We start from the raw sequence: 25,200 nt of genomic DNA, 5'->3' as shown, positions 1-25,200 counted from the left end.
GCGCTTCGACCGCTGGGGAACCCGTCCTGGCTCACCCTGAGAGATGGTCCCTAATGGGTATCTCTAAGGTGCGACCAAGCATTCTCGGCGGTCTGGGGGGCCGTTGTGAAGATGAGGCAAGCTAATGCCCAGAGTTGCCGAGTGTGGTCCCTGACTGGAGTAGGCACCGAGGTGAGAATTATCGAGCCCGCTGACCCTGGTCCACGACCCTGCCGCGTCGGGAATCGAACCCTGGTCCCAGGCCGTCCTCTGCTTACGGGTCTGCCGCCTCTAACCAGTGAGCCACACCACTCACCACACTTTACTTCAGTAGTAAGTCAAGGAACCCAATCTGAAAAGGAAGGGGCTAAAAGAGAAAGGAGAACGTCACTACGACCTCTTCTCCAATGGCTGGCCACCGTTTAGGAGACCAGCCAATTGAGAAGAGGGGCGAGGCTTAACCCTCGCTAGTGAAGTTCTCCTCAAAACATAAAATCTTGCGAGCTCGACTGTGCATGTGCGCAATACGCCACGCAAGACCTAAAAATGTAGGAGCAGTTAGGATGAGGTCCAGGTTTTTGTGATGACGGTAATATCAAGATTTTCCTCAATGGTGTGGTTATGAAGCTCATAATTGTGCTCATCAAACATCTGTCATTAATAAGTACACACTTGAGAAAAGCAGCATGCTGGTGCTTAGCAATGGGAACATATGATGGAGTGATGTACCGTGGAGCTATGGAACAAACAGGACAAATCATTCTAAGTTCTCTCAGCAGAGAAACAGAAGGAAGTGGATGTCACACAGGAAGAGTGAATGAAGCAAAGTGAAAGTGTTGTGCCTTGTGCCTCCAGCAAGCCTGTTTTGCGCCTCCTGCTCCCATCTCAGAGTTACACTGAGCATGGTAGGACAGTGGGGTGGGCATGCTCACCGTGTACTTGGCATAGAAATATATGGTCCAAGTAACTGAAAGTCCTTCAGCAGTACTTTTTGTGAGTGAATAGGCAGAAGGACATTGCTAACAAAGTCTTCATGTAAATTGTAATGGCAGCCCAGTCTTTACTCCTTTAACTTCAGAATCTGGATATCTGCTCTCCAGCGACATGAATGTAGGCAATGAACTTCCACTGTCTGGGGAAGCTGTACTCCTCCTCCATCTCATGTCATATTAACCTGGAGGTTTCCATAATGCATCCCACAGGCTTACATACTCAGCCTCTCAGTCCACTCGATCATTGTAGGCACAATGTACGCGCACAAACACACACACACACACACACACACAATGCCTGTGCAAGGTTCTTAATTTGGCATAACAGCGGAACTTTACACCAGAAAGGTCAGTAGGCCACATTCTGAAACAAACAAAGAAGTCTAGTGCTTTATAAATAACAAAACATGGCACATTGCCACCAATACGTTATGTGCTACACCTCACGACAGGGACAGTACTTCGCTGCATACTCTAAGGGCAAGCTAAGAGTGCCTTACCAGATCACAGGACAGGTGCTGGACTTCATACTGTCAGGAGTAGACCTATACCTCTAGCAAACACAGTAGGCCAGTGATGCAAGGGCCAAGATAAAAGTTAGGATACCAGATACACATGCATTTGGGTATACAGGGCAGAGGAACACAGCACTAATCATACAGGGGATAATACCATGACAACAAATGTCGAGTGGAGACTGCCTGTTATTTTTTGTAGTTTTTTTTAATTCAGCTCAGGAAAGCAACACAACAGCCATCGACAAAGCAACAGCATCCTTATTACTAGACATCACCAGTCCCAGCCAGGGGTTCATAGATGCCTCCCGTATACTCATTCCACTTACGCCATATTTTAGTCCATTTATTTGGGCATCCCGTTCCTGCATATACCACCCTCTCTTCCAGCATGCACCAATCCATGTCATCCTTCCAGTTCCCCAAACTCTGGCTCAGTTCGGATTGCCACATGCAAGCTATAGTCCACTTGGCTACCATCAGTTCCAAGGTGACCAAGAAACGGTCCATACGATTAAGATATGTTTCAGCCCACACATTAAGATGGCACCAGTTGGCGAACAGTGAGTGAGATTGCGTGTCTCGGCATGTACTCTTCTAGCAACCTTTCCTCAAGTTGAGAGTACGTTGGAAGATCCGTCCCACTAGGAGAGACTTCGTATAGTTAATCTATTCTAAGAAATGTGCACAATTCCCAGACCTACAAATCTGTAAAATCCCCAATAATCTGTATGAATTTATCTCTTATTGCCAGATTCTGGATTGTGAAGCAACAGTGCACAGCTATTCCCACACACAAGTACTGCTACCATGGCTTCACATATAGTGGGGAACCGAGAGACTGCTTCCAGAAATGTTATGTGTATTTGTATAGCGCAAAAGTCACCAGGGAGGTAATCTCTATTTTGCAAGAGGCCAATATGTATATTAGTTTGCCCTTATAATAAGTCTTCTCTGCAGACACTAGAGCACTTTCAGCCAGATTCATCATTGAAAAATGGGCTCGCAAAGGGCCAGATTCTGAGAATCTGGCCCTTTGCAAGCGCAATTTTTGCATTTGGGATTCATCGTCCCAAATGCAAAAATCGCTAATTGCGAAATCGCTAAATTGCGAGGAATTGCATTTAAGTAACATCTATTTGAGATTCCTTAAATGCAATTCATTAACCATTTTTAAATTGCGAATTCGCTATTTTTTGCCGCTATTTACCGCGAAGTCTGACTTCGTGGTATATAGCGAAAACTTAGAAAAATGCACTTTAGTGCATTTTTCTAAGTTGTATGTTACACACACACACATCCTTTGGACATGTGTGTGTGCAACATCAGTCTACTTTGACATTTCAGGGGTGCTACAGGGTGTCCTTTGGACACCCCTGGCACCCTTGAAATCGCATCCTTATTTGCGATTAGCAATTTGCTAGTCGCAAATAAGGAAGCTGTAGAAATCGCAAATAATATTGCGATTTCTACATGAATCCCATTTTGCGAGTCCTTAATAGCGATTCCTTAATAATCGCTATTAAGGACTCGCAAATCAGGACATTGATGAATCTGGGGGTTTATCTTTTTCTGATACCATTTTGAGCCTTTCCGTCGCAGTTACCCATTACCTACTCTTAAAGCTTACGTGTTCCGACAGTACAGACCGGCATTTTATATTCTCCGTATGATGTCCGAGACGCCTGTTTGCTATGCTGTGTGAGGTTTATGAACAAGTGCACTGCTTTGGCGTTACTTGATGAATTTTTAGACTTCCTTTTAGTCACAATTAACCTTTTATTGTAATAATGTTTTGGATAGGTAGGATATGTTATGACCGTATTTTGCCATTTGCTATTTATGGTTTCTTTTATGGGCGTGTTTTACTGTTGATCTTCTATGATTTTTATTTAACGAAGGAATAAACATAAAGATTCAGATTCAGGCAAGTACATTGAAATCAATACAAGCAAGCTATATTTGATGCTCTATTGCTACCTTTACAGGATATATTTCTGCCTCTAGTTAAATATACCTAGTGCTCGATCAAATGGAGCAAGAAACTTTAATGGTTTTTAGTCTATTAATTACCAATATTTTTCTGACAAATTGTCATGCTGGAATCTTTTACTGAGTGAACTTTGTTTTTAAATGCATTTTTGTGGCTTTTTAGGGTCAAGTTTTAGCAGAATAAAGATTATTCTATTCTATCCTGCCACTGATAATAAGGAATAATGTGCAGGAATCTGTTTCCTCGTTGATTTCTAAAAGTTTTTCTTTGCCATTTTCATCCTGTTTTGCCTGACATTGTGTCTGCTGTCAGCAGTCAGCAGTCTAAACATCCAGGGATTACAATATTAGAGATGAGATGTTCCCACATCACTCATAATTCCGATTTGGCATGCAAGTAATGCTACTGCCCGAATCAGAACTATGACAACTTTTATGGGGTCTTAAATCTGATGAAATTCTGGTAACTACTGCAAGTAGGTACTAGTGTTACTGGATGGATAGGTTTCAAAATGCTATGTTTTTTAAACATCTGGTGAGTATTTACTCACATGAAACCGATTTATTTATTTGAAAAGTTTTTTAAAGCGTCTGTGAGGCTGGCCTGGTATATGCTGTCAACTAATGTAAGTGGGCACCTTGCACCAGTCCAGACAACTATTATGGGATTTAAGAGGTCTCAGACAACCTACAAAAGCTATCCAAGTGGTAGCTGTGGAGAGCAGCCTCCAGGATTAGTCTTGAAGGGGTGTAAAGCAGCTTGTTTTACCAGAATGCAATCTTATAGTATAGATTAAATGAAAGGGAACCACACAAGGTATTTATAAAAATAGGTATTTATTATAAAATATTCTCTAGTATGTTCCAGTATCTCCTACACGTAGAAATACACAAAGCAAACAATGTTATAGCAAATAAATTACAGTAAATAGCACTAATAGACACTGGGCCCCAGGGGGGGACCAAACCATATACTAAAAAAGTGGTATAAGAACCACAACTCGAGTCAGGACAATGTCAACAGGACATAGAATTGCTGGGATTCCAAAGAACCACCCGAGGTGAGTAGATAGGGACCTCAAGGAGTGCGTGTGCGGTGTGAGAACACAACTGCGTGTGCAGTACAAGTCTATTTGGAAGTCACAGTAGGAATTTTAAAGTTTAGGGACCCTTCCCAGTGGACTACGAAGAAACCCTGTGGAAGACAGAAGTTTGGGAACCACTTAACCGTGGATACCGAGGTACCCAACTTACCTAACCCAGGGAAGGTGCATAGGTGTGAAGTGGCGTCGGAAACCGCTGTCAAACCCAATGGAGGACTTCGCAGAAGAGACGCTGCTTGAAGGGAGAAAAATGTCAGTTGGAATTCAAATGTGTATTCTAGTTGAAGAGTACCTGAAAGCAAAGGGGACAGAGTCTGGGTCACTTTAGAGTGACCAGGGGCTTGGTAGACAAATGCCCACTGATGTCAAGTGCTTCAGGATGATGGACGCCAGACCTGGACTCTGCAGCTGCGGGGACCAGGCGACGTCGAGGACGACCAGGAGCCTGATACGAGTTGTCCAACGAAGGATGTCGAGTGCTAGGGTTGGTGTCCAGAGAAAGCACCAACAGATCTTGGCAACACCAACCCATGCAGGAAGTCAAGGGTGTGTATGGTTCGGACCAGCAAGGTCCAGAAGACTCACCACACACAGGGGGGTCAGGGCAGGCCCCGCACAATCAGGGGAGCCCAAGGAAAGCAAAGTTGACCCTCGATAGGACCCACAGGCTGGAGGCACAGGAGTGGCGAAAGGACCTAGAGCAGCTTCACAAACCAGGCCACAGAGCACTCGGTAGAAGGTGGTTGAAGATCTTTGCAGGAGAAGTTGCCAGAGGTTGGGGCTACTTGGAGCCCAATGCACTGGTCACAGAATTGCAAACAAGCACGTGCACTTACAAAAGTACGTGGAGCACAGGGGTTCGGGTACTGCAGCCCCCACAAGGGATTTTGGCCTCAAACTGAGTGAGAGGGCAGCTCAGGCCTCGAGGGACGTAGGACCCCACCTCCTGTATTGCTGGACCCTTCAGAGTCCGTAGGAGCTCAGGATCAGCAGACTGGTCAACAGTGTTGCCATTTCTGTGAATGCAGGGGAGTGACTCCTTCACTCCAAGGGAGATTAATTTTGGATGTCTTGGATACTCCACAGGTCCTACACGGATCCTGAACAGTGGACAGACGATGCGGCAGACAGAGTGAAACAAAGTCAGGCCCAAACGAAGTTCAAAGTGCCCAGACGGTCGAAGTGCAGTGGTTTCGGTTCAGAATCTTGTCCATGACGAATCTGGGGTCCTACCGCCAGGTAAGCCCTTAAGTACTCGCTGGAGAGGGCTGGAAAGATTCAGGGGACCCTCCCTGGGGAGGGTCTGGCCAGGGGTGGGGAGGTTAATCCCATGTCCTTTGTCTAGTTTCACGCCAGAGTGGGAGCCAAAGGTTCCCAGGACTGGTTTGAACTGGACTATGCACAGGGACACCAAATGTGCCCCTCACACAGACTTTGTCGCTAGCAAGCGAACCCACCCAGCCCTAATTCACTAAATTCTGTCTGGGAGGTGGTCACCTCACAGACTGGATGCCTATTCTGCCTTTCCCCGCTCGAGCTTGGCTCAGCAGCAGGAGGGCAGAAATGTGTCTCTGGTCAGCAGCAACCATTGTGTGCTGTCCAGGACTAGAAGGCTGGTACCGGGAAACCCAGGAGAAATCAAACCTCCCGCACCGGTTATCGGTGAGGGGGTATGATTCCAACATGTTTGACACCAAACACGATAGATGTGGAGCCGCCATAGGTTTACGCCAGATGTCGCTAACCTCCTTCACACACAGCTGCTGCCCAGCTCCTGTCAGCAGGCTAAGTAACTTGCTGTTTATTACCTTCCTCATAAATCTGCTTTCTGGTAGATAAACAGAACTCCATATTAATGTAACCAGATCTCAACAGTCCGAATTTGTATTTGTTTAATACTCTTACAGCTGCACCACACAATGTTATATTGCTGTTGACTTTAAACAAGATATTTTTCTTTTTGTCTAACTGTTAAAAAGCCTTGTTTTTGTGGGAGCTCTTTCTCTTTGCTCCACTCCCCCGTATTTATTTTAAGCTGTAAAATTGCATTTACTATAAATTAATGATGGTGCGGTTGTGTTCAAGCTGATATATATGTATGTGTATTTAATTGTTTTGGCTGCCAACGAGCTGCACTTTATCCTCTTCAGAGGGTTTAGGAGACTGTAAGCGGACGGAATTTTAGAATAGAAATGTCATAGACCAGCACAGCACCACCACCTCAGCATGACTCGGCACCAGCACAGCACCCCGTCAGCATCACAGCAACTCTATCGTCGCATACCTCTGCATCAGCACAGCATCACTTCAGCACCAGTCAGCAAAATATTCATCACTACAGCAGCCCCAGCACAGCACCAGCCCCAGCACAGCACCAGCCCCAGCACAGCACCACCTCAGTATCACTAAGCACAAGGACAGCACCACTTTAGAAACCACCTGAGCACCACCAAAGCACCAGTGCATCAGTGCAGTACTACCTCAGTACCATGTCTGCTTCAGAGCAGCACCACTTCAGGACCAGTCAGCGATGCTGTGGTGCTGAGTGACGCTATCTGAGCATCACTCAGCAGCAACTGAGCACTACCAGAACAGAATCACACCACCGCCTCATTATTCAACCCCAGCGCAGCACTACCTCAGCACTAGCACAGCACCATCCGACTACCAACACAGCACTACCTCAGCACCAGTGCAGCACCACTGGAGCACCATCACAGCATTACCGAAGCACCACCAAAGCATCAAGCAGCACCACCTCAGTATCACTGAACAACACCTCTGCATCACTCAGCACCACCTGAGCACCATCGCCGCACAAGCACCACCACCACAGCACTTCGAAGTTTAACTCAGCACAACCTGAGCACCAGTGCAGCACCACCTCAGCACCAGCACAGCACCACTTCACTACAAGTGCAGCACTACCTCAGCATCAGTGCAGCAGCACCACCACCACCTCTGCATCAGCACAGCACCATCACCTAAGCATTCGCGTAGCACCATCACCTAAGCATTCGCGTAGCACCATCACCTAAGCATTCGCGTAGCACCACCACCTCAGCATCAGCGTAGCACCAGCACAGCATCACTCAGCGCCACTACAGCCTCCTTCAGCGCCACTATAGCCTCACTCAGCACCACCTCCAGAACCAGCACAGAATCTCACCAGCATCACTCAACACAACCACAGCACCACCTCCGTATCAGCACAGAACTACGTCTACATCAGTGCACCACCACCAGCAAAGCACCAACTCAGCACCTGCGCAGCCCCATCACAGAATCAGCGCAGCACCAATGCTGCACCACTTCAGCATTGCGCAGCACCAACTCAGCACCACTTCCACCTCACTGAGAACCACCTCCGCACAAGCACACCACCACCTCAGCACCATGTCCGTAAAGCTCAGCATCACCTAAGCATCAGCACAGCATCATCTCAGCACCAGGACAAACAAACTAGAAGACGTATATGTTAATTCTTTTTTTAATATGGTCGTTCATTTGTACATAATGTTTACTTGGTTATATATAAAGGTAACAAAAATGCTTATAACACTTTATTATAACTTTTCAACATGCTGCACAGCAGCCACACTGCTCTACAACATAGCTTAAACACATTGGCAAAGCCAATAGCTATAGTAAAATACTTATACGGTACAAAAGGCAAGACCTATTGGCTATGCCAATTCTCGTTTAATAAGGCTGTTAAAGGGTTCGTTCTGATTTCGGGTGGGAGAGCATTCCATACTCTTGGAGCAAGACAACAGAACGTGTGGGTTTTCGGCTTTTTGAACTTTTGTGGTTTCAGCAGTAGAGTGTTGGAACTTCTAAGAGCTCGATTTGCACCTTATAGTTCAAGTTTTTTTGTCAACTAAGTGCAAGTGTTATGATACAGCTAATTGTGCGTTAAGCAAGCTATCTTGTACAGGATCCTTGCATCGCAAAAGAGCCAGTTGAGTTGGATTAGATCTGGAGTGATGTGATCATGTTTTCTTAATCCTGCGATGAGTCTGGTAGCAGAGTTCAAAGAGGCCTTAACCCCTTCCGCGCTCATGACGTGCTCAGCTCGTCATGAGTTACGACGCTCGTACGCTCATGACGAGCCGAGCTCGTCATGTAACGCAGCTTTTGAAAAAACGCAGCGCGCAGCCGGAAAACCGCTAGCGCGCATGCGGTTAAAGAGGCCAGTTTAGCTTAGGGTATCTTACCCAGGGTCACAATTCTGTAGTCCAACCTGGAAATAACTACAGATTGCACAGCTAGTATCATGTCCTCAGGTGCCAGGAACAGTGCGACTTTCCTTAATGTGTTGAGATGGTGATTGGCTCCTCTCGTTGTTGTACTGATGTGGTCTTGCATATTTAGGCATTTGCCAAGGTTTTGCTTAGGAATCTAGTTGAGTTAACAACATGCGGGATGCAATTGAGGGCCGTAAGTTGTTTGAGCCAGTCCTGAATGGGGGCAGAATGATTGTGGGAGGTCAATTAGAAGTAATTCTGTTTTGAGTGTATTTAACATATGGTTGTTGAAAGATAACCAGTGCTGGGTTTTCAGAAGTTCACCGTAAGAGTTATGAGGTCATCCGGTGAAGACCTTTTCATGTACAATTGTACATGAGATAGAGTATGATTTTGCTGTTCAGAATTTCGGTGAGCGGATGAGAGTGCAGATCCTCGAGGCACTCCAATGGAGACCAGTTCACTGCTGGAAAGGTCATGGTTGACTTTGATTCTTAGCGTTCTATTATTAAGGAACAAAGCAAATCAGTTTAACACTGGGCCCGATAATCCCACCCTTTTTTTCAAGCAGATCAATCAAGATGTCATATTAGATCATGTCAAACGCGGAGGAGAGATAAAGCAGTATAAGAATGCACGGTTCATTCTGGTTGAGTAGTCATAGTGCATCATCAACAATGTGCGTTAGAGCAGTTTCCGTACTGTGACCGGATTTGAAGCCTGACTGGTATTGGTCGTGGACCTGAAACTGTTCAATGTGGTTGCAGAGTTGTGTGTGTACGCATTTCTCAAGTAATTTGGCTAAAGTCACGATACTGGAAATAGGTTGGAAGCTGTTAGGGTCAGATAACTCTGTATTTGATTTCTTTGGGATGGGGGGGGGGGATTTGTCCTATCTTGAGCGAATCTGGAACCAGGCCCTGCACAAGAGATTTGTAGACAATCTTAGACGAGAGGTGGAAAGCAGAAGATGAAAGCTCTTTAAAGAACTTGGTAGGTATTGAAATGATTTTAAGGTTTTAATGAAGTTATGTTGTTGATAAGCTCTGCATTGTTTGGTAATATAAAGGAATTCCATGATGCACTGTTTTTTTTGGAGTAAAATCCACCGACCCAGCAGGAGGGGGATTCTCAAAGGGAAGTTGTGCAGAGGGAGTGCACTGAGACTGATGATGCATGTCAGGTAAGGAGAGTTGCAGTTCTAGTTCAATCTTTTTTTTTTTTCAGTGAAGTGTGCTCAAAACTCCTCACCGTTAGGAAGTGAGCCATTGGGTGCCAAGAGTTGATTGGCAAAGTGGTCCGTTAATAGTTTGATGATTTCAAATAGTTTTTTAGGTCGCTTTTTGGCACTGTCAAGCTGTGAACTATTGCGATCTGTTTTGGCGCTACGGATATGTTTGTGGTAAGCATTCCTTGTCGTGGTAAACATTCCTTGTCATGCTTAACTGTTCAAGGTTTGTTATAGAAGGGGAGTATCTCCAAGATCTCTCTACAAGCATTCGTTTACGTCACTCCTCGTTAAGGGAGGCATTGAACCAAGGTTTATAATGTTTTCTAGGTATCCTTTTGAGATGAATTGGGGTAAGTGAGTCAAATATATCTGTCCTGGTATGATTGTAGTGTTCAGTGAGGTCATCCAGATTTGTCAAGTTGGGGGGTGGAGGCTGAAGATTAAGCCTCTTGAACCGAAGATCATTTACGCTGGTATTCCTAAGATCTCGATACCATAATTTGGACTTACGAGGTTGTCCTTGTCTAATCAAAACCCTTTCCAATAAGGAAAAGAGAGGTGGAAGTGATCCTACCAGTCACACGGTGCTGTGGCATCCAGTTGCATGACGTTATCTTTAGCTATGATTAGGACTCGTGTGAAGCCTTTGTTATGTGTAGGACTGTTGCATAATTGGGTGAAGGGAAGGTCGGAGATGAAAGTCTTGAAAGTGCACATTAATGGATTGTTTTCGTCTTTCCAGTGTGAGTTGAAATCCCCAAGGAAGATTTGATGGCTCGGGAGTTGGTCAGAGTTAGCTGATATGGTCTCCATTATTTTCAGATGAAAAGAAGGTTGTCACCAGGGGGATGATAGATCGTGTGAAGTGTACGTACTAGCTTGTCATTGTTCAAGATTTCAATGGCCAAGTGTTCACAGAAGGACATCGGCGCCGATTGTGCATATCTCAAGGAGAGACTGGAATGGTAGATGCATTCAATTCCGCCCAGATTTTAACTGGTCAAATCCAGTCTAATTATGTCATATTTGGGGGGCGGGGGTACTAAAATGTCCAAGATTGGTGTATAAGTGTTATTGAACCAGGTTTTGGTCAATATCAGGAGGTCTAGTTCATGTGTAAGTATGAGGTGGACAATATCAGCTGTGTGCCTTACCACTGACCAGCAGTTAATAAGCATAGATTTGATGTGAGATTTGGATTCTACAGTTTTGAGGGGTGATGTGTGGACATTTAATAACTTTTCCTTGTTCATAGATCTGAGATTGACACTAGATTTTCAATACGAGTTGGAGGGAATTGTTTGGATATTGAATGTAGAGGGAGCTGTAAGAGAGAGAATGTCTGCTTCAGTCAAATGTTCGGCAACCCTATGAGGCCTGGGCAGGTGATTAGGGTATGGTCGAGATTTCCAGTTCAGATATAAATAGAATTCCATGGACGTGATTTTCCTCCAGAAGTGTTTGACCCTTGTAGGAAGGCTAGGTTGATTAAACTCAGAAGTCATATTAAGATCCCAAAAAGTCTCCATCTTCAAAGAGAAGTGTAATATGTTCAGAAGGCCTAAGTTATCTAGATGAAGATCCTTCATGATATCGGTCAGCTTATCCTCAATGGAGGGAGGGTTTTAAGTATGTGTGGTTGCTATGGGGGGAGACAGTAAATGAAATCCCTCAGAGGAGTGACAAGGGGGTGTGGATTCCTCATAGGTCAGAAGGTAAGTAGTAGGTGGGGTGATGGGCAGTTGTTTTTTGTGGAAGGTGTACTGACGAGGAGAGTGGAGGCCGGGGTTAGGCAGAGGTGTCAGATTATTTCCTTCGCTGGGTACCATGTGTTGTAGGTCAGTTGAGGTCTGTGGGTTTGGGCGCATGATATTCAAGCAGTGCACACAGAGCAGTGAAGATGGTGTACACAAAGGGTGGTTGGAAAACCTGCAGTTCCCTAGCTTGTTGTTGTTGAACGCTATAGGGGTGAGCATTGTGTTTCACTGTCATTTGAGTAGAGGGAGAAGGCCAGTTTAATAAGTCGGTATTCAGGCAGACTTTAGTTGTAATAAGAGACCTAGGGTCGACTATAAAGGTTTCAAAGTTGGTGCAAGGGAATTGGTTAAGCTGAATTTGAGTAAGTGAGGAAGAAGTGGGGGAGGTGATAGAGCTGGTAGCTGGGGGGTGAAGATTCAATGCAGAGGAAATACTTTGATTTTGGTATTGCAAACGGAATATTGTTAGCCAGTGTATTTTTGATCCTCATAAAGAGTATGTCAAACTATTCCAAGTTTCGGTTTGATGCTTGAATAAGAATGTTCTCATTGTATTATATGGAAATGGCCAGATCAGCTTTGAAGACTGGAGAGGGTATGATGGATTAACAGAAACAGTGAGGTGGGCTCTCCTGATAGTGAAGAAGATTAAGTTGTTGAGAAGGACCACCTTTAGATGTACAAAAGTAGACACAGTTATTAGTAGAGTTTTTAGATAGGTTAGGGGAGTACACAATATTATAAGCATTGTGACCCACCCGTGACAAGGGCTATTAATATTTGGAGCCCAAGGGAGCTCATAAGTTGAGTCTGTGGCTTGAGTTATCCGACGTCCCATTTCAAAATGTGCGATTCATTCTGACAAAGAATTGGCATGGGGCTTAATAGAGCCTTAAGGCATCAGGGAGACTGTGGACTGTTCAATGAAAAGCCAGATAATTGCTTGGCAGTGAAGAGGCACCATTACAAGATGTAAGCTCCTAAAACAAACCTGGTGATCAGTCCTATCTTTCTTTCATGTCAAGTCAACTTGGCCAGAGTCCTCCTTTACTTTTTGTGAATGAGTTCGATGATGGTCTTATCGCCATTTCAAACACACTGAATGTGCTATCATCTTGTACCAAGGGACCCAAGGTCGGGCGGATGAAAGACATTCCCAAAATGGAGAGCTGTTTCCTGCCCAAGCAAAGCCAGATACCGCGCTAGGCCCACAAAGTAAACAAAAACAATCAGCAATGACCATTCAGTTCCAGGCACATGCTTATGATCAAGCCGGCAGCACTGGAATCTGCCTCACCATGTCAGTAGTATTGGTTCCTTCTGCAGCAGCTTGCATCAAGCTCTTAGGATGGCGGGGGGTGGCTCAACAGAACAGGCGAATCCCACTCAACATCACGGCACACTGGGCGAAGTTCGATTGGCTTCACTGAATAAGTACTCACTTACAATAAGCATGGCAGGAGGAGACGCCAGTTGTCTCAGATGTCAAAGCACTCCCCAGTCGCCGCAGTGTAGCCTATCCGACTGTCCCACCCCAAGGCGCTCCAACTATCCCCCCCGTAGAGTTTGCACTCACTTCAATGTTGCTGTATGTTACTGAATTGAAGTGCTTTAAAATTATCCAATGGGAACTACTTTTCCGGGAACTTCTGTGTGTGTGTGTGTGTGTGTGTGTGGGTGGGGGGGGGGGGGGGGAAGACGCTTGCATTGCTTGCATTGTCATACGCTTTATTCATGCCTGGTGGGATGTTACTTAAATACAGCATCCGTCTCTTTGATTACAAATATTCCTTGGGGGAAATCTTTCAGACATCTTGTAAAGCATCCAGTATTTCTATATGTTTATAACAGGCTAGTAGAAATGAGAAAGGAGAAGTTAAAAAATTCAGGCTGACCCTATCGTGAGTAGGCAATTTAACAAACATACATCGTAGTTTAAAGAAAAGAAATACACTTACGTCGTTCTTCCTCATTATATGAAGGTACAACAACAGATAGTTCCTTTGTGGGGGTATCGTGTATGCTCGGAAAAGCTTCCTTTTCCCCTCTGGCATTCTCAAAGTACTTCTCCTCTTTCTCACGATGAAGATTTGGCATTTTTGTTGCGGAAACATGGGCAACCATTAAAACCTATATGAGAAATAATCAGATTAATTTCTTCGTCGTAGGACAAATTTTGTAAAACTAAAAGAAGAATTTATAAACCAGTTTTGCAGGTAAGCATATATTATCTCATCACTTAGAAACTCAAGACACAGTTTCTCTTTGTAGCAGCTTCCTTGCATTTCAAAGCTTGGTTTAATCGTGGAACCCTGTGGAAGGAAAAATCCTCTGATTCAGACCAATCTTACATTTTTTTTACCAGAGGTCCTGATGAAAGGCAAATTACCTTCAGGATTAGTAGCATAAATAGATTACCAATTCCTTGCCAAAATCAACGATTGTATTCTATCCTGTCTGACATCAAGAGGCTAGCTGAAGCATTCATGATGATGGCACTACCAGAAGAGGTTGACCAGGAAAAATAAAATGGTCTGTCAAAGTCCTGTGAAGAAACTGGAAAACAAAATAATGTTTCATGAACCGAATGTTGTAAGAGTAACTAATTGAAGATCGATCAACACGAGCTCTCCACTATTGACTAATGTATAAATAACTTGTGGTGTACCATTAATATAGCAATCTGCTATGTTGGCAACATTCACACCAGATGGTAAACTCAGGCTTGGGTGAAGCCTACAAGGCACTATGGATTTAGAGGGAGTCCTGTATGGCACTGCGTCAATCCTGCAGGGTTGTCTGGTGCTGTGGTGTTCAGAAAGAGGTCTGTGAGCAGCAAGGCTGGTGTAGAAGTGATGGGTACTGTTGGTAAAGTATGAGTGTTGTGGTGTGCATTCAATGCACAATGAGTTACAGTAGAATGCAGTGTGACTGCAGTGAGGAGGGAGGCAGGCTTGGAGGAGCAGAATGACATGTGTACTACAAATAACATGCAGTGGTTGTGCACTAGAGCAGTGGCTCCCACATTTTTTAGAACCACAACCCACTTTTTAGAACAACAAACTTTTGCGACCCACCTAACTTTAATGGACAGGAGATGGGTAGATTTTTTAAAGTAACGAAAGCATTGCGTGGTAGCATACTGTCATTTACAGACAGCACATTTCCTATTGCAATGGCCACTACATTTGCACAGACATAATACAGTTTTCCTGATAAAACTATATAGCACACACATGATAATGTGTGGAAATCATGCTTCTGTGAACACTTACCATTTATGCATAACCAAGCAAGTGTCTTGATTAGTTTTGATCGTATTAAAACCTCTTTTTAAAGCATACTTCAGAATTACAAAAACGTGCTTCATTTTCCTAACTGTTGGATGCATAAAGTTAATTCACAAGTATTTATATTTTGTTGAGTATTGCAAACATCCCACATTGCCACATAATTCACTTTAAAAACTCCTCTTGTTTTACAGTCAGAGAAAGAAAAAGGTTGAAAAAATAAAGCAGCCTGACATCTGACCTCTGTCTTTTAATAACTGGCAAATGTGACAAGTTCAAAGCAGAATATAAAGGCATGATTAATCATTGCTGCGACATTTGCGACCTACCAAAAATCAGCTCAATCAGAGTTTGGAAAACACTGCACTAGAGAAATATTCTCTTTTCAATTCTTTGCTCCCAAAATATATATATCACTACTTAACTCAAATGACAAATACAATGCTCTCCTTTTCTGGTGTCCAATTTTACTCTTGGATGTTCCCAAATACATTTTGGTGTGTATGTAAATGCTAGGCTACCCAGTGTGTGCATACTGAGATACAGAATAAATGCAGTTCAGTGCTATGGGTTGCCCTGCGAGGCAGCACAACATGCATCTGTTAATGAGCTTCATTTAGAGTAGGTGCAGAGAGTGCTGTGGTATACTCTGAGAGTGCATGGGTGAGGCATGGGAAGGCGGGATGCAGAGAGGTGCCAGAAAGTACCAGTGAACCGAATTGGAGCTTTCGTACTGCAAAAGTGCAGTGTTAGTACTGGCTGGGGGGTGATGAGAGATACGGTGGTCTGCGAGTAATGGATCGTGGCACAAAGTGGTTTTTGAGTATTAGTGAGGGAGTGTAATGTGGGGTACAGAATGGCCAGCGTACACTACCAAATTTTGACAGGGAGCAGTACAAGGGCAGTAACAAAGATTATGATTATGTGCAGTCCGGTGCCAGCACAAGACTAAGCTAGATCTTAGACTACACCAATCGAGTCCAGAAGGCCAATTCACTACTTTAATTCCAGAGTAAGAATATTTTGTGGAAGGTTTACCCAAGTAAAGACATTAATGCCATAAGGATGCAGAGGAAGACAACAAATTAGGAATGCTGCCTGAAGAATACTCCCACGCAAATGTACTCTGCATGAAGGTTAACTAACAACTCTATGCCCTGCCAGTAGTAGAGAAGCAATGAAACCTTTGGAATTTGAAAGACATTTGAATGCAATGACCTACCGAGTCACTGCAGTGCACTATATAAATTGTCTCCTGTGTTGGCTGTAGGAAACTAAGAGGGGCGCGACTACTGTAGTGTATAGTAGGTTGCAGCCAATGCTTGAAAAAGGAATAATAAATAAATGCAGAGATTCATCATGTTCAACTCGGTCTAGGGCAGTGCTTGATGGTTCAAAATTCTCATACATGAACAGGACCTTTACAATGAATAACCTATCTGCGGCTGTGCCCTTCCGAAATATGTATGTAGCCCACTGTATTTAAAGAGACCAGGTAAGTTGGTCTATAAATATGTCTGGATCCTCAGCACAAATGTGGTATTTTATATCTGTGCAGTATGGCAAGTACATTGTGCCTGCAGTGACCATGGCAAATGCGGTTTGATCTCAGCCTCTTGCCATTTGATCCTGGACCAATAGTGTTTGTGTTCCAGTACTGTGCAATTTTAATCTAGGGTTCTGTGGTCTTGCAATAGTGCTAAATGATGTAAGGACAGTGCCAGGCAATACTGGGCAACACCGTGTCGACCTATTCCAGCTCTTTATCACTGTAGCCCCGTAATGCATGATCTTGAATGTGATTTACGTACTTGTTTGTGATCCTGGCTAAGTTCTGATGATGATCAATCACTGGATGATATCGGGACATGGTCTAGTTGATTATTTGTGTTCTACTGAGTCTGTCTGAGATATCTGCACACTCCATTGCATTTAAATGTAGAGGTCAATTATTATTAAGTGACCGCTACATTTAAATGCAATGTAGGCACTATTATTTTAAGTCCCTTAACCTTCAGTACAAATTGGATCGACCAAAATCCATGCAAATTGTGGGATGTGGCTAAAAGTTATCTGTCTAGCTCTTGTGACGTTTCTTCCAAGGGCCCAAACATCTGTGTAAAATCCACATGCTGCGGTGACGATACAGCAACATCGCGCTCTCATGAACACTTAGGACCTGCTGCAGTGGGAAGCAGTTCTGCTTTGAAGGTGAAAGTGCGTTACTTGGGCCTGGTGGGCCAGGAAATTTGGGCCAACAAAGCGGTGAGGGCCGCAAGAGTGGACTTTGTGGGCCTAGACCACGGGATAGGCAGTGGAGTGATCACTCGTGCCCTCTTCCCATTACACAAGGGTGAGGGGGCCATCAGAAGTGAGACCCCGGGCCATGAGCTGCAACGATCTTTCCAAAGAGGAAGCACCCCTTGGGTGCCTGGGCCTGGCTTGGCTGTGACCAATGAGGCAGCTGCTCGCGCCCCTCCCTCCACATGGAAGGAAAGGTAGGGCGCTGGTGTGTGTGGAGACTCGTAGAGGAGTCGGTGGAAGCTCAGAGGACTGTGGTGAAGCTTTGAAGCCGCAGTGGAAAGGCACCTACAACCCTCCCTTATGGTGCGAGGTGTGCGATGCCCGGACCCTGGTGGACCCTTGCTTCCTGCTAGCTACAGACCCATTGCCTGTCTCCCTTTCCCAGCCAAAATCTTCGAAAAGACCATGAATATGCAACTTTCGAAATACATCAATGATAACAACCTTCTTGATGAGTCCCAGTTTGGTTTTAGACAGGGACATGGGACAGAGACAGCACTACTTAAGGCCGCAGATGAAATCAGAGCAACCATGGACAAGGGAGGAGCGGCAGTCCTAATACTTCTGGACCTCTCGGCCGCTTTTGACACGGTCGATCATGTCACTCTGATCGACCGTGTCTCAGCTCTAGGAATAAGAGGTAAAGCTAAAGACCTGATTGCTTCATTCCTAGCTAATCGCCCTCAGACCATCAAGATGGGCGATTTTACCTCCCAGACCTTCTCCCTCCCATGCGGTGTCCCTCAGGGTTCTTCGCTAAGTCCGACGCTGTTCAATATCTATGCGTCGGACTTGGCGAGGGTGATAAAATCTTACGGAATAGCCCTCACTACGTACGCCGATGATACCCAACTAGTATTATCGGTGCACAATAACGGAACATCCGTTGCAGCTAATTTTCAGGAGGGAATGAGGGCGATAGGCTCCTGGATGTCATCAAATTGCCTCAAGCTTAACTCCGATAAAACGGAGGTGATGACATTCGGGAGCCTGCATCCAGCATGGTCCCCCCAGTGGTGGCCACCTCACTTGGGACTCCCCCCCCAGCCGGTGGCAAAGGCCCGCAATCTAGGGGTCATATTTGACAATAAGCTGACTTTTCACCACCACGTCAACGCCGTTGTTTCATCTGCTTTCTACACCCTTAAAAAAATAAAAAAACTGCTTCCTTACTTACCACAATCAGCTGGCAAAACACTTATCAGCACCTTAGTGTTCTCAAGAACCGATTACTGTAACTCACTTCTTTTGAACGCGCAGGAAGGAGTGCTCAACAAACTACAAACAGTACAAAATGCTGCAGCTAGAACCCTACTATCTATCCCTAAATTCACATCCATCTCCCCACACATTAGGAAACTTCATTGGCTCCCCATCAGGAGCCGAATTAAATTTAAAGCTATGTGTATAGCTTATAAAACCCTGAACAATGTAGGGCCACAGTTCCTAAAAGAAGCTCTCCAGCCAGTCGAACATCACAGGACTCTACGATCGTCCTCAGCCTTCATGTTGAAAGTCTCCCGAACAAGAAGGGCCAATTGGGGAGATAGATCATTTACTATTGGTACAGCTAAACTGTGGAACACCTTACCACTTTATATTAAAACTGCCCCCACGCTTCTAAAATTTCGCAAAAGCCTCAAGACATGGCTATTTTACACATGCTAACTCTCCCTGCTAAACATAAGTGAATTCTATGAACTCCAGCGCCGAGACACCCGCATGGGTATTTGATTGCGCTTTAAAAATTGCAAAAAATAAATAAATAAATAAATAAATAAGTACAGTGATCCCAGGATGTAATAATCCAAGTGGGTTATGGACTGCCATACGCCACCATAATCCAGCAGCCAGGCCCCACACAAAGGGGGGGGGGGGGGGAGGGGGGGTGAGAGAGAGGGTAGATGGAGACCCTGAGGAGGCATCGGCAGGGGCATGGGAGTGCCCCCTCTACTCCGGGTTTTATCGGTGGATAACCCGTGTGGCAAGACCAAGCAGTACACCACTCAAGTTGGCAGTGGACTCGCGAGTTTAAATCTCTTTTTGCAATTGCAGGAAGGGGACCCCAGCGGACTGCCAGTTGGCTATACCCTCCCGGACAGAGTGACCCGACCTGCAACTCTAGTCACGGTGATGGGAGGGGGAGCATCGGCCTCCTCCTAAGGGAATATTGATCACTTTACCAAACAGCGCACAGGTGCAGCGAGCTTGCCTCCCTGGCGACCATACTGCAGGCCATAAGAGAATTGTTTGAGGCCCTGGATGGATGCATTGATGGAGCGGCCACCATGGTGTCCCTCTTACAGCACAATCTCTGCAAGTGTTGGACCGTATAACGAAAGTGGAAAGCAGGGTTTCCTCAGAAAAGGATGAGGTAAGATCCCTCATGCAGGATTTCACAAAGCTGCAGAAAGTGGCACTACAGTTGGAGAAACATAAGGATGATGAGGAGGGTAGCGCTTCGGTTGATTGGCGTTCTGGAAGGCTTTGAAGGCGGTCATCAAGAACAATTCTTGATACACTGGTTCAATTTCTGGATCCCGGCACACTAACTCTTGTTTTGTTTCATAACAGAGAGGGCTCACATATTTCTCCCCCGGCCCGGCTCCTGGGTCACTGCCTGCACAGGTTATTCTTTCGCTGCTCAACTACTCAGACAGGGACTCCATCCTCTTGGCGCTCAGGAACGTCAGACAGTCCTAATGGACCCTGCACCGGTCATGGTGTTCCCCAACTGCACTCTCCGAGTACAACAACCACGATGTATATTCAAAAAAGTGATGGCCAAACTCCGGGCGATCCAAATTAAATACATGTCCCATATCCTGCCCGACTGAAGGACATCCACCAAGAGAGACCTCACACCTGTGATAACGCATATGAAGCTTGGCACTGGGTGGAAGAGACACCTACACTGAATGCCTCCAGGGGCGACTGCTCCACACGGGAACCAGATACTTGGAACGTGGTCCATTTGCCCAGACCCTGGTGCTACAGATGCTGAGCTGCATGGTTCCCAGGAAGGGCTGGGTCTGGCAGAGAGTTATCACTTTCCGATGGTGAGGTCACAGCTCAGCCTTGCCAGCCAGAAACCCTGCCAGAGCCTATCAAGCCTTCATAACTGACGTAACCTTAGTGCTATCGATCTTGGGTTGGCTTGGTCACCCCAGAGGATGATGCAGGAGTTGCGTCTGAATCCCTAGAGTGCAGTTGGAGAGCCGGGGCAGCCGCACTGGGAGACAAGCCCCATGATGGAGCTAGAGACCTAGCAAGGTCCTTGATGGCTGCACTACATTACCAGCAGTATCTGATAGTGTAAAACAAGGTAGATGAATGGTGGTAGGCCATTGCCTTGTGTTAATAATATTGAGGAGTTCTGAGCTAGGGAAACAGATACTTCCTTCCAGAAGTGTAGGGCGGGGTTAATATAGGAGAGGACAGTTGACTCTCCAAGATGGGGAGTTACCGTTTCAAGGTTCACGAGGGCATTAGCCAACATGAAGGGCCGGGCCGCTATTCTGGTGGAGAGGCAGGGACCCTAGCCACTTCTGGTTAGCAATGGTTACCGAGGGGCAGAGACCACCCTCCTATAGAGGGATGTGGGGGAACAGTTACACCAAAGGACCGGGCAGACACATGAACAATGATTCATGATGTAGCCATACCAATGAGATGGATTACTTGGATGCATGGCTGCCATGCATGAAATGCCAGGGCTTGAGCTTCACAAATTGAAGGTATTGTCTTAGAATGTCAGTGGCCTACCTAACAAGATCAAACATGGGGTGGTGGTACAATAGATTAAGAGACAGGCCCCAGACTTAATATACCTTCAGGAAATACACCTGGCAAGCAACAACGTCCCTTGCCTTAATAGTGGACAATACACTACACTGGCTCACTTTGGATGCAACTGGTGTCACGAGAGTGGCGATCCTTGTGAAAAAGAAACCTTCCTACCAAACAGACAGGACCTGGAACTACATGTGGGTCCAGAGTACCCGAAGGAGAAGCCCTGTATTCGCATTGAGTGTTTATGCACCCCACCACTATTCTTGGAGGCCAAGGGGCCTATCCTCCTACAGGGGAAAGCTAGCATGCACATAGTGGGAGGGAGGGATTTCAATGAGGAGATGGACAGATTGATGGAGAGATCACATACAAGCATGAACCTGACCCCTACAGAATCCAAACTGACAATTCAAACAAGCGTTGGGCCTCCTGGATGTTTGGAGAGTCAGTCACCCAAAAGACAACAGCGTATTCCTTCTCCAGTGTTCTCAGGACCTTTTCCCAGCAGGACTAAATTTTTGTTCCAGCAGAGGAGTGCTCCACTCAACTCTTGCAGAATATCCACTGAGGGGTATTTCAGATCACGCCCAACTAATAGTGAGGTTGATGGCTAAAAACAGTGGCGTAAGGGTGAGTGGTACCTTAGACGTTGGGAGCTTCAAGATAGGGACATGGTGAACAAACTGCAGACCTCATTCTCCCAGTACATGACAAAATTAAAGACTGTGTTCTCCTCATGACTCTGTGGGAAGCATATTTATTTATAGTGTTTTATAAAGTGCAAACAATGACTATCAAGGTATCAGAGCACTATACAAAGTGAGCTGATGAGGGTTGCTGTACAATAACGCACCTAATTCTAGGATACGATGTACATAGCAGACAATGATTATGGTACAAAACAATAGGATACAAAATACAATAGAATGAATGAAGGGTTTCAAAAGAGTTCTTCTATGGCACATGCTTTTCTAGTGGTAAGGCTTTAACTCCTTGAAAAACCTAATAGAAGGAATGGCTCTTGTTGAGAGTGGTAAGGTGTTTGCATTTGCACAATTACAACCCCTGGACTCCAGCCGCCCCCCCCCCCCCACCTCCGCCCCAACAGAAAACTGTTGTCATCCCTTTCCCTACACGATAAAATTGGGATTTTATGGTACGGTCACACCTTAAAAGAATATAAACAGTAATCTTTTGGCAATAGTTTCACACATGCATATGTGAGCTATTGGGGTAGATTGTGAATACTCACAAAGTTCCAACATTGTTGATGTTCTCTATGCTCACCAAACTGTTAACATCTATTTCCCCACCCATTTTCTAAATTTAGCAGAGCAGAAAGTCTAATAGCATTATCATTTTCCACCGTCATCAATAGAATTTAAAGGGGCTTTTAGACAGGAAATTCCTTGGTTGACGAACAGTTGCATGTCCCTGCCCTGGGTGCCCAAATGAATGTATCTGGTATCCTGATTTTTTTATTTTCTACCCTTTCCTCACACTAATCAAGTGTGAGCGCAGAGGCCTAGCGCGGTCCCTTGGAGGTAGAATATCATCTTTTGTGAATCTATAGTTGTGACCAGATCTTTTCATCGGTGTGACTGAAGAGGGGGCAACTAGCTCACTTGTGTAAAGTTCTGCTTTCCTGTGCTAACCCAAAACCTATGGCTAACATCCTAAGAGAATGTTGCGCCCCTTTATGTATATACATTCAGTGCGTGTATGAGTGAGACAGAGTAATGTAGGCCTGTGAGTTTCATTTTGTAAGCCTGTAGACTCATTCTGTGCACAAGATGGAGGAGAGGTTGGTTTCCCCAGACAGTGGAAGTGTATTGCTGACATTTCTGAAGCCGGAGGGAGGAGACCTAGACCGTGAAGTGTGGACAGAGGAAACTAGGCTCCTTTAGAAAGTCAATTAGGCCTTCTGCTGAGAGGAGCAGCTGACTAGGCTTCCTGTAGCATTGCCATTTGGAAGAGGGTGGGGGTAAAGGTTTGAATTGCTGTCTCTGTCATTAAGATGAAAGAAACCCAAGGTGGGGCCAGTTATGTGTTTCTTTCCTGATCACTGTTTAGTGTGACTGTTCATAGTCAGGTGCAGAAAGTTCACACCTCTTTGTGCCTCTATTGTGGTTGCTCCAGGCTGGACACAAGGGCTGTGCCTAGAGAGGACATTCAAATGAACCACCCAAACCGGTTCTGAAGGTGCAGACAGAGAATCCACACCTCCTGTCTGCTTTGACTGTAGAAAAATGAGCATCATTGACCGATTTGTTGTACCAGTTCAACTTGATCTGTGAAGACTGCTGTGCAACCAGAACTACGGTTGGCGTGAAAGCCAGCTTCTCAAAGATGAGGGCATATTACCTTGACTATTGCCATTCTGAAGATCTGTACCCCTGACCTGAACTGCCTGGAGGCCAGTCTGCCTTCTGGAAGACGGAAAGAGCCAGCCAACCCCGCAGGAGGTGTGTATGTCCAGGGAGTTCCTGAAGCTGCCAGCTTACCGTGCTGTGGATATTTCAAACGATGAAAAACAGCAGACAGTGATATATGATCCCTAGAAACGTGGATGAAGTATTTTCAGTAGTGCAGTTCTGATTGGGAATCGTAGATAGATGCCCAACTGCTCTATTGTATCAAGAAGATAGAGCGCAGCTGAGAAGATCACCGACACCTAAAGCATCACAAGCAGTGGAAGTTGCCACTGAAGACCAGGGCTGTTCCCATGTTGGACATGGTCACAGAGAACCAACAGTTGTGCCCGCAGTGAGCATCACAACCAGAATAAAAAACTGCGTCTAGGAAGGTTGTTGCCACAAACACCAACTGTTTGCCTGTGACGGTCACTACTGCCCTATTTGAGAAGCATGCCCCTATCTGCGAAACGGCGTATATGATGGTTGTTGCCACGAACACCAAAAATATACCTGTGATGGTCATCCCCGCCTCATCTGAGAAGTGTGCCCCTATCGGAAAAACTGCTTACATGATGGCTGTTGCCACCAACAGTATGCCTGTGGCGGTCACCACCGCCTTATCTGAGAAGCCTGCCTTACAGCAGTCATTGTGCCGCTGTGACCCCACCTACCTACATGGTGGCCCACCTACATTCTGTTGCCGAGTACACAGAATAAGGTCTGATGTCTGCCCGGGGCACCTGCTTGCAGCCAGCACCAACAGACGCCAAAGGACTCAAGATGGCAATACCCTCTGCTACAGCCTACTGTGGCCTGGTAGAAGTGAAAGCTGCATCTTCCGCAACAGTGTCTACTCTCAGAAGCAGGAGACATCAGAGATGTGTAGCCGGTATCCCACTAGCAGCTAGAATGAACACGGAGACTTGCATGTTGGGAGACTGTTTAAAAGAGGACAACACTGAACGATGCACACTTGCTATAAAACTGAGGTAACTACACCCTAGCCTTTAACAGGAAACCTGCCTAGAGATACAAGAGGGAGGCAGTTCGAGAAGGAGGGAAAGGAGAGCGGTAGCCAAGGTGTTATGTTATGTTAAGTATACTTCTATAGCGCATGACTCACCCGGGGGCATCTCGGCGCTTACCTAGTGAAAAGAAGAGGAAGTCGGAATCATTTAATGGGTATAGTTAAAACAAAAAAGGGTTTTAATGGTTTCCTAAAAACAGTATAAGAAGTGCATTTTCGTAGGGCCATAGGGAGCTGATTCCAGTGGCGAGGTACGAGAAGGCTCTACCTCTAGTACGGCTTAAACGTATTCGGGGGACCTTTAAAAGAGCTAATGAGTTGGATCTAAGATTACAGCCCGAGATCTGCTTTGTGAATTTCTTTTGCAGGTAGAGAGGGCCCTTACCATTCAAAGCATTAAAGGTAAGGCAGCAAATTTAAAAATGGATTGTTTCTTCACCGGTAACCAATGAAGCTCTCTTAATAAAGGGGCTGAGGAAGAGCCTGGAGGGCGGTTTAAAATAATCCTTGCTGCGGTGTTCTGGATCACCTGTAACTTGGCGAGCAATGTCTCG

The 25,200-nt window shown here is 45.5% G+C and overlaps 1 protein-coding gene across 2 annotated transcripts in view; it reads right to left on the bottom strand.

The window, feature by feature from the left end:
- Window positions 1–25,200, bottom strand: part of ALG5 (ALG5 dolichyl-phosphate beta-glucosyltransferase) — a 227,600-nt gene that overhangs the window by 193,560 nt on the left and 8,840 nt on the right. Inside the window, exons 1-2 of one of the 2 annotated variants that reach the window (XM_078657187.1) lie at window positions 14,206–14,346; window positions 13,775–13,946 (exon numbers count right to left, since the gene is read on the bottom strand). In XM_078657187.1, the coding sequence (XP_078513313.1) occupies window positions 13,775–13,946; window positions 14,206–14,223 (190 nt within the window). In that variant the 5' untranslated portion in view covers window positions 14,224–14,346. Of the gene's footprint in view, window positions 1–13,774; window positions 13,947–14,205; window positions 14,347–25,200 lie in introns of those variants that run through there. The other variant, XM_078657186.1, reaches the window with a different exon arrangement.

Source organism: Lissotriton helveticus, chromosome 8 (genome assembly GCF_964261635.1).
Source record: "Lissotriton helveticus chromosome 8, aLisHel1.1, whole genome shotgun sequence".
NCBI classification, from domain to species: domain Eukaryota; kingdom Metazoa; phylum Chordata; class Amphibia; order Caudata; family Salamandridae; genus Lissotriton; species Lissotriton helveticus.
This window is presented reverse-complemented; position numbering and strand designations above follow the sequence as displayed.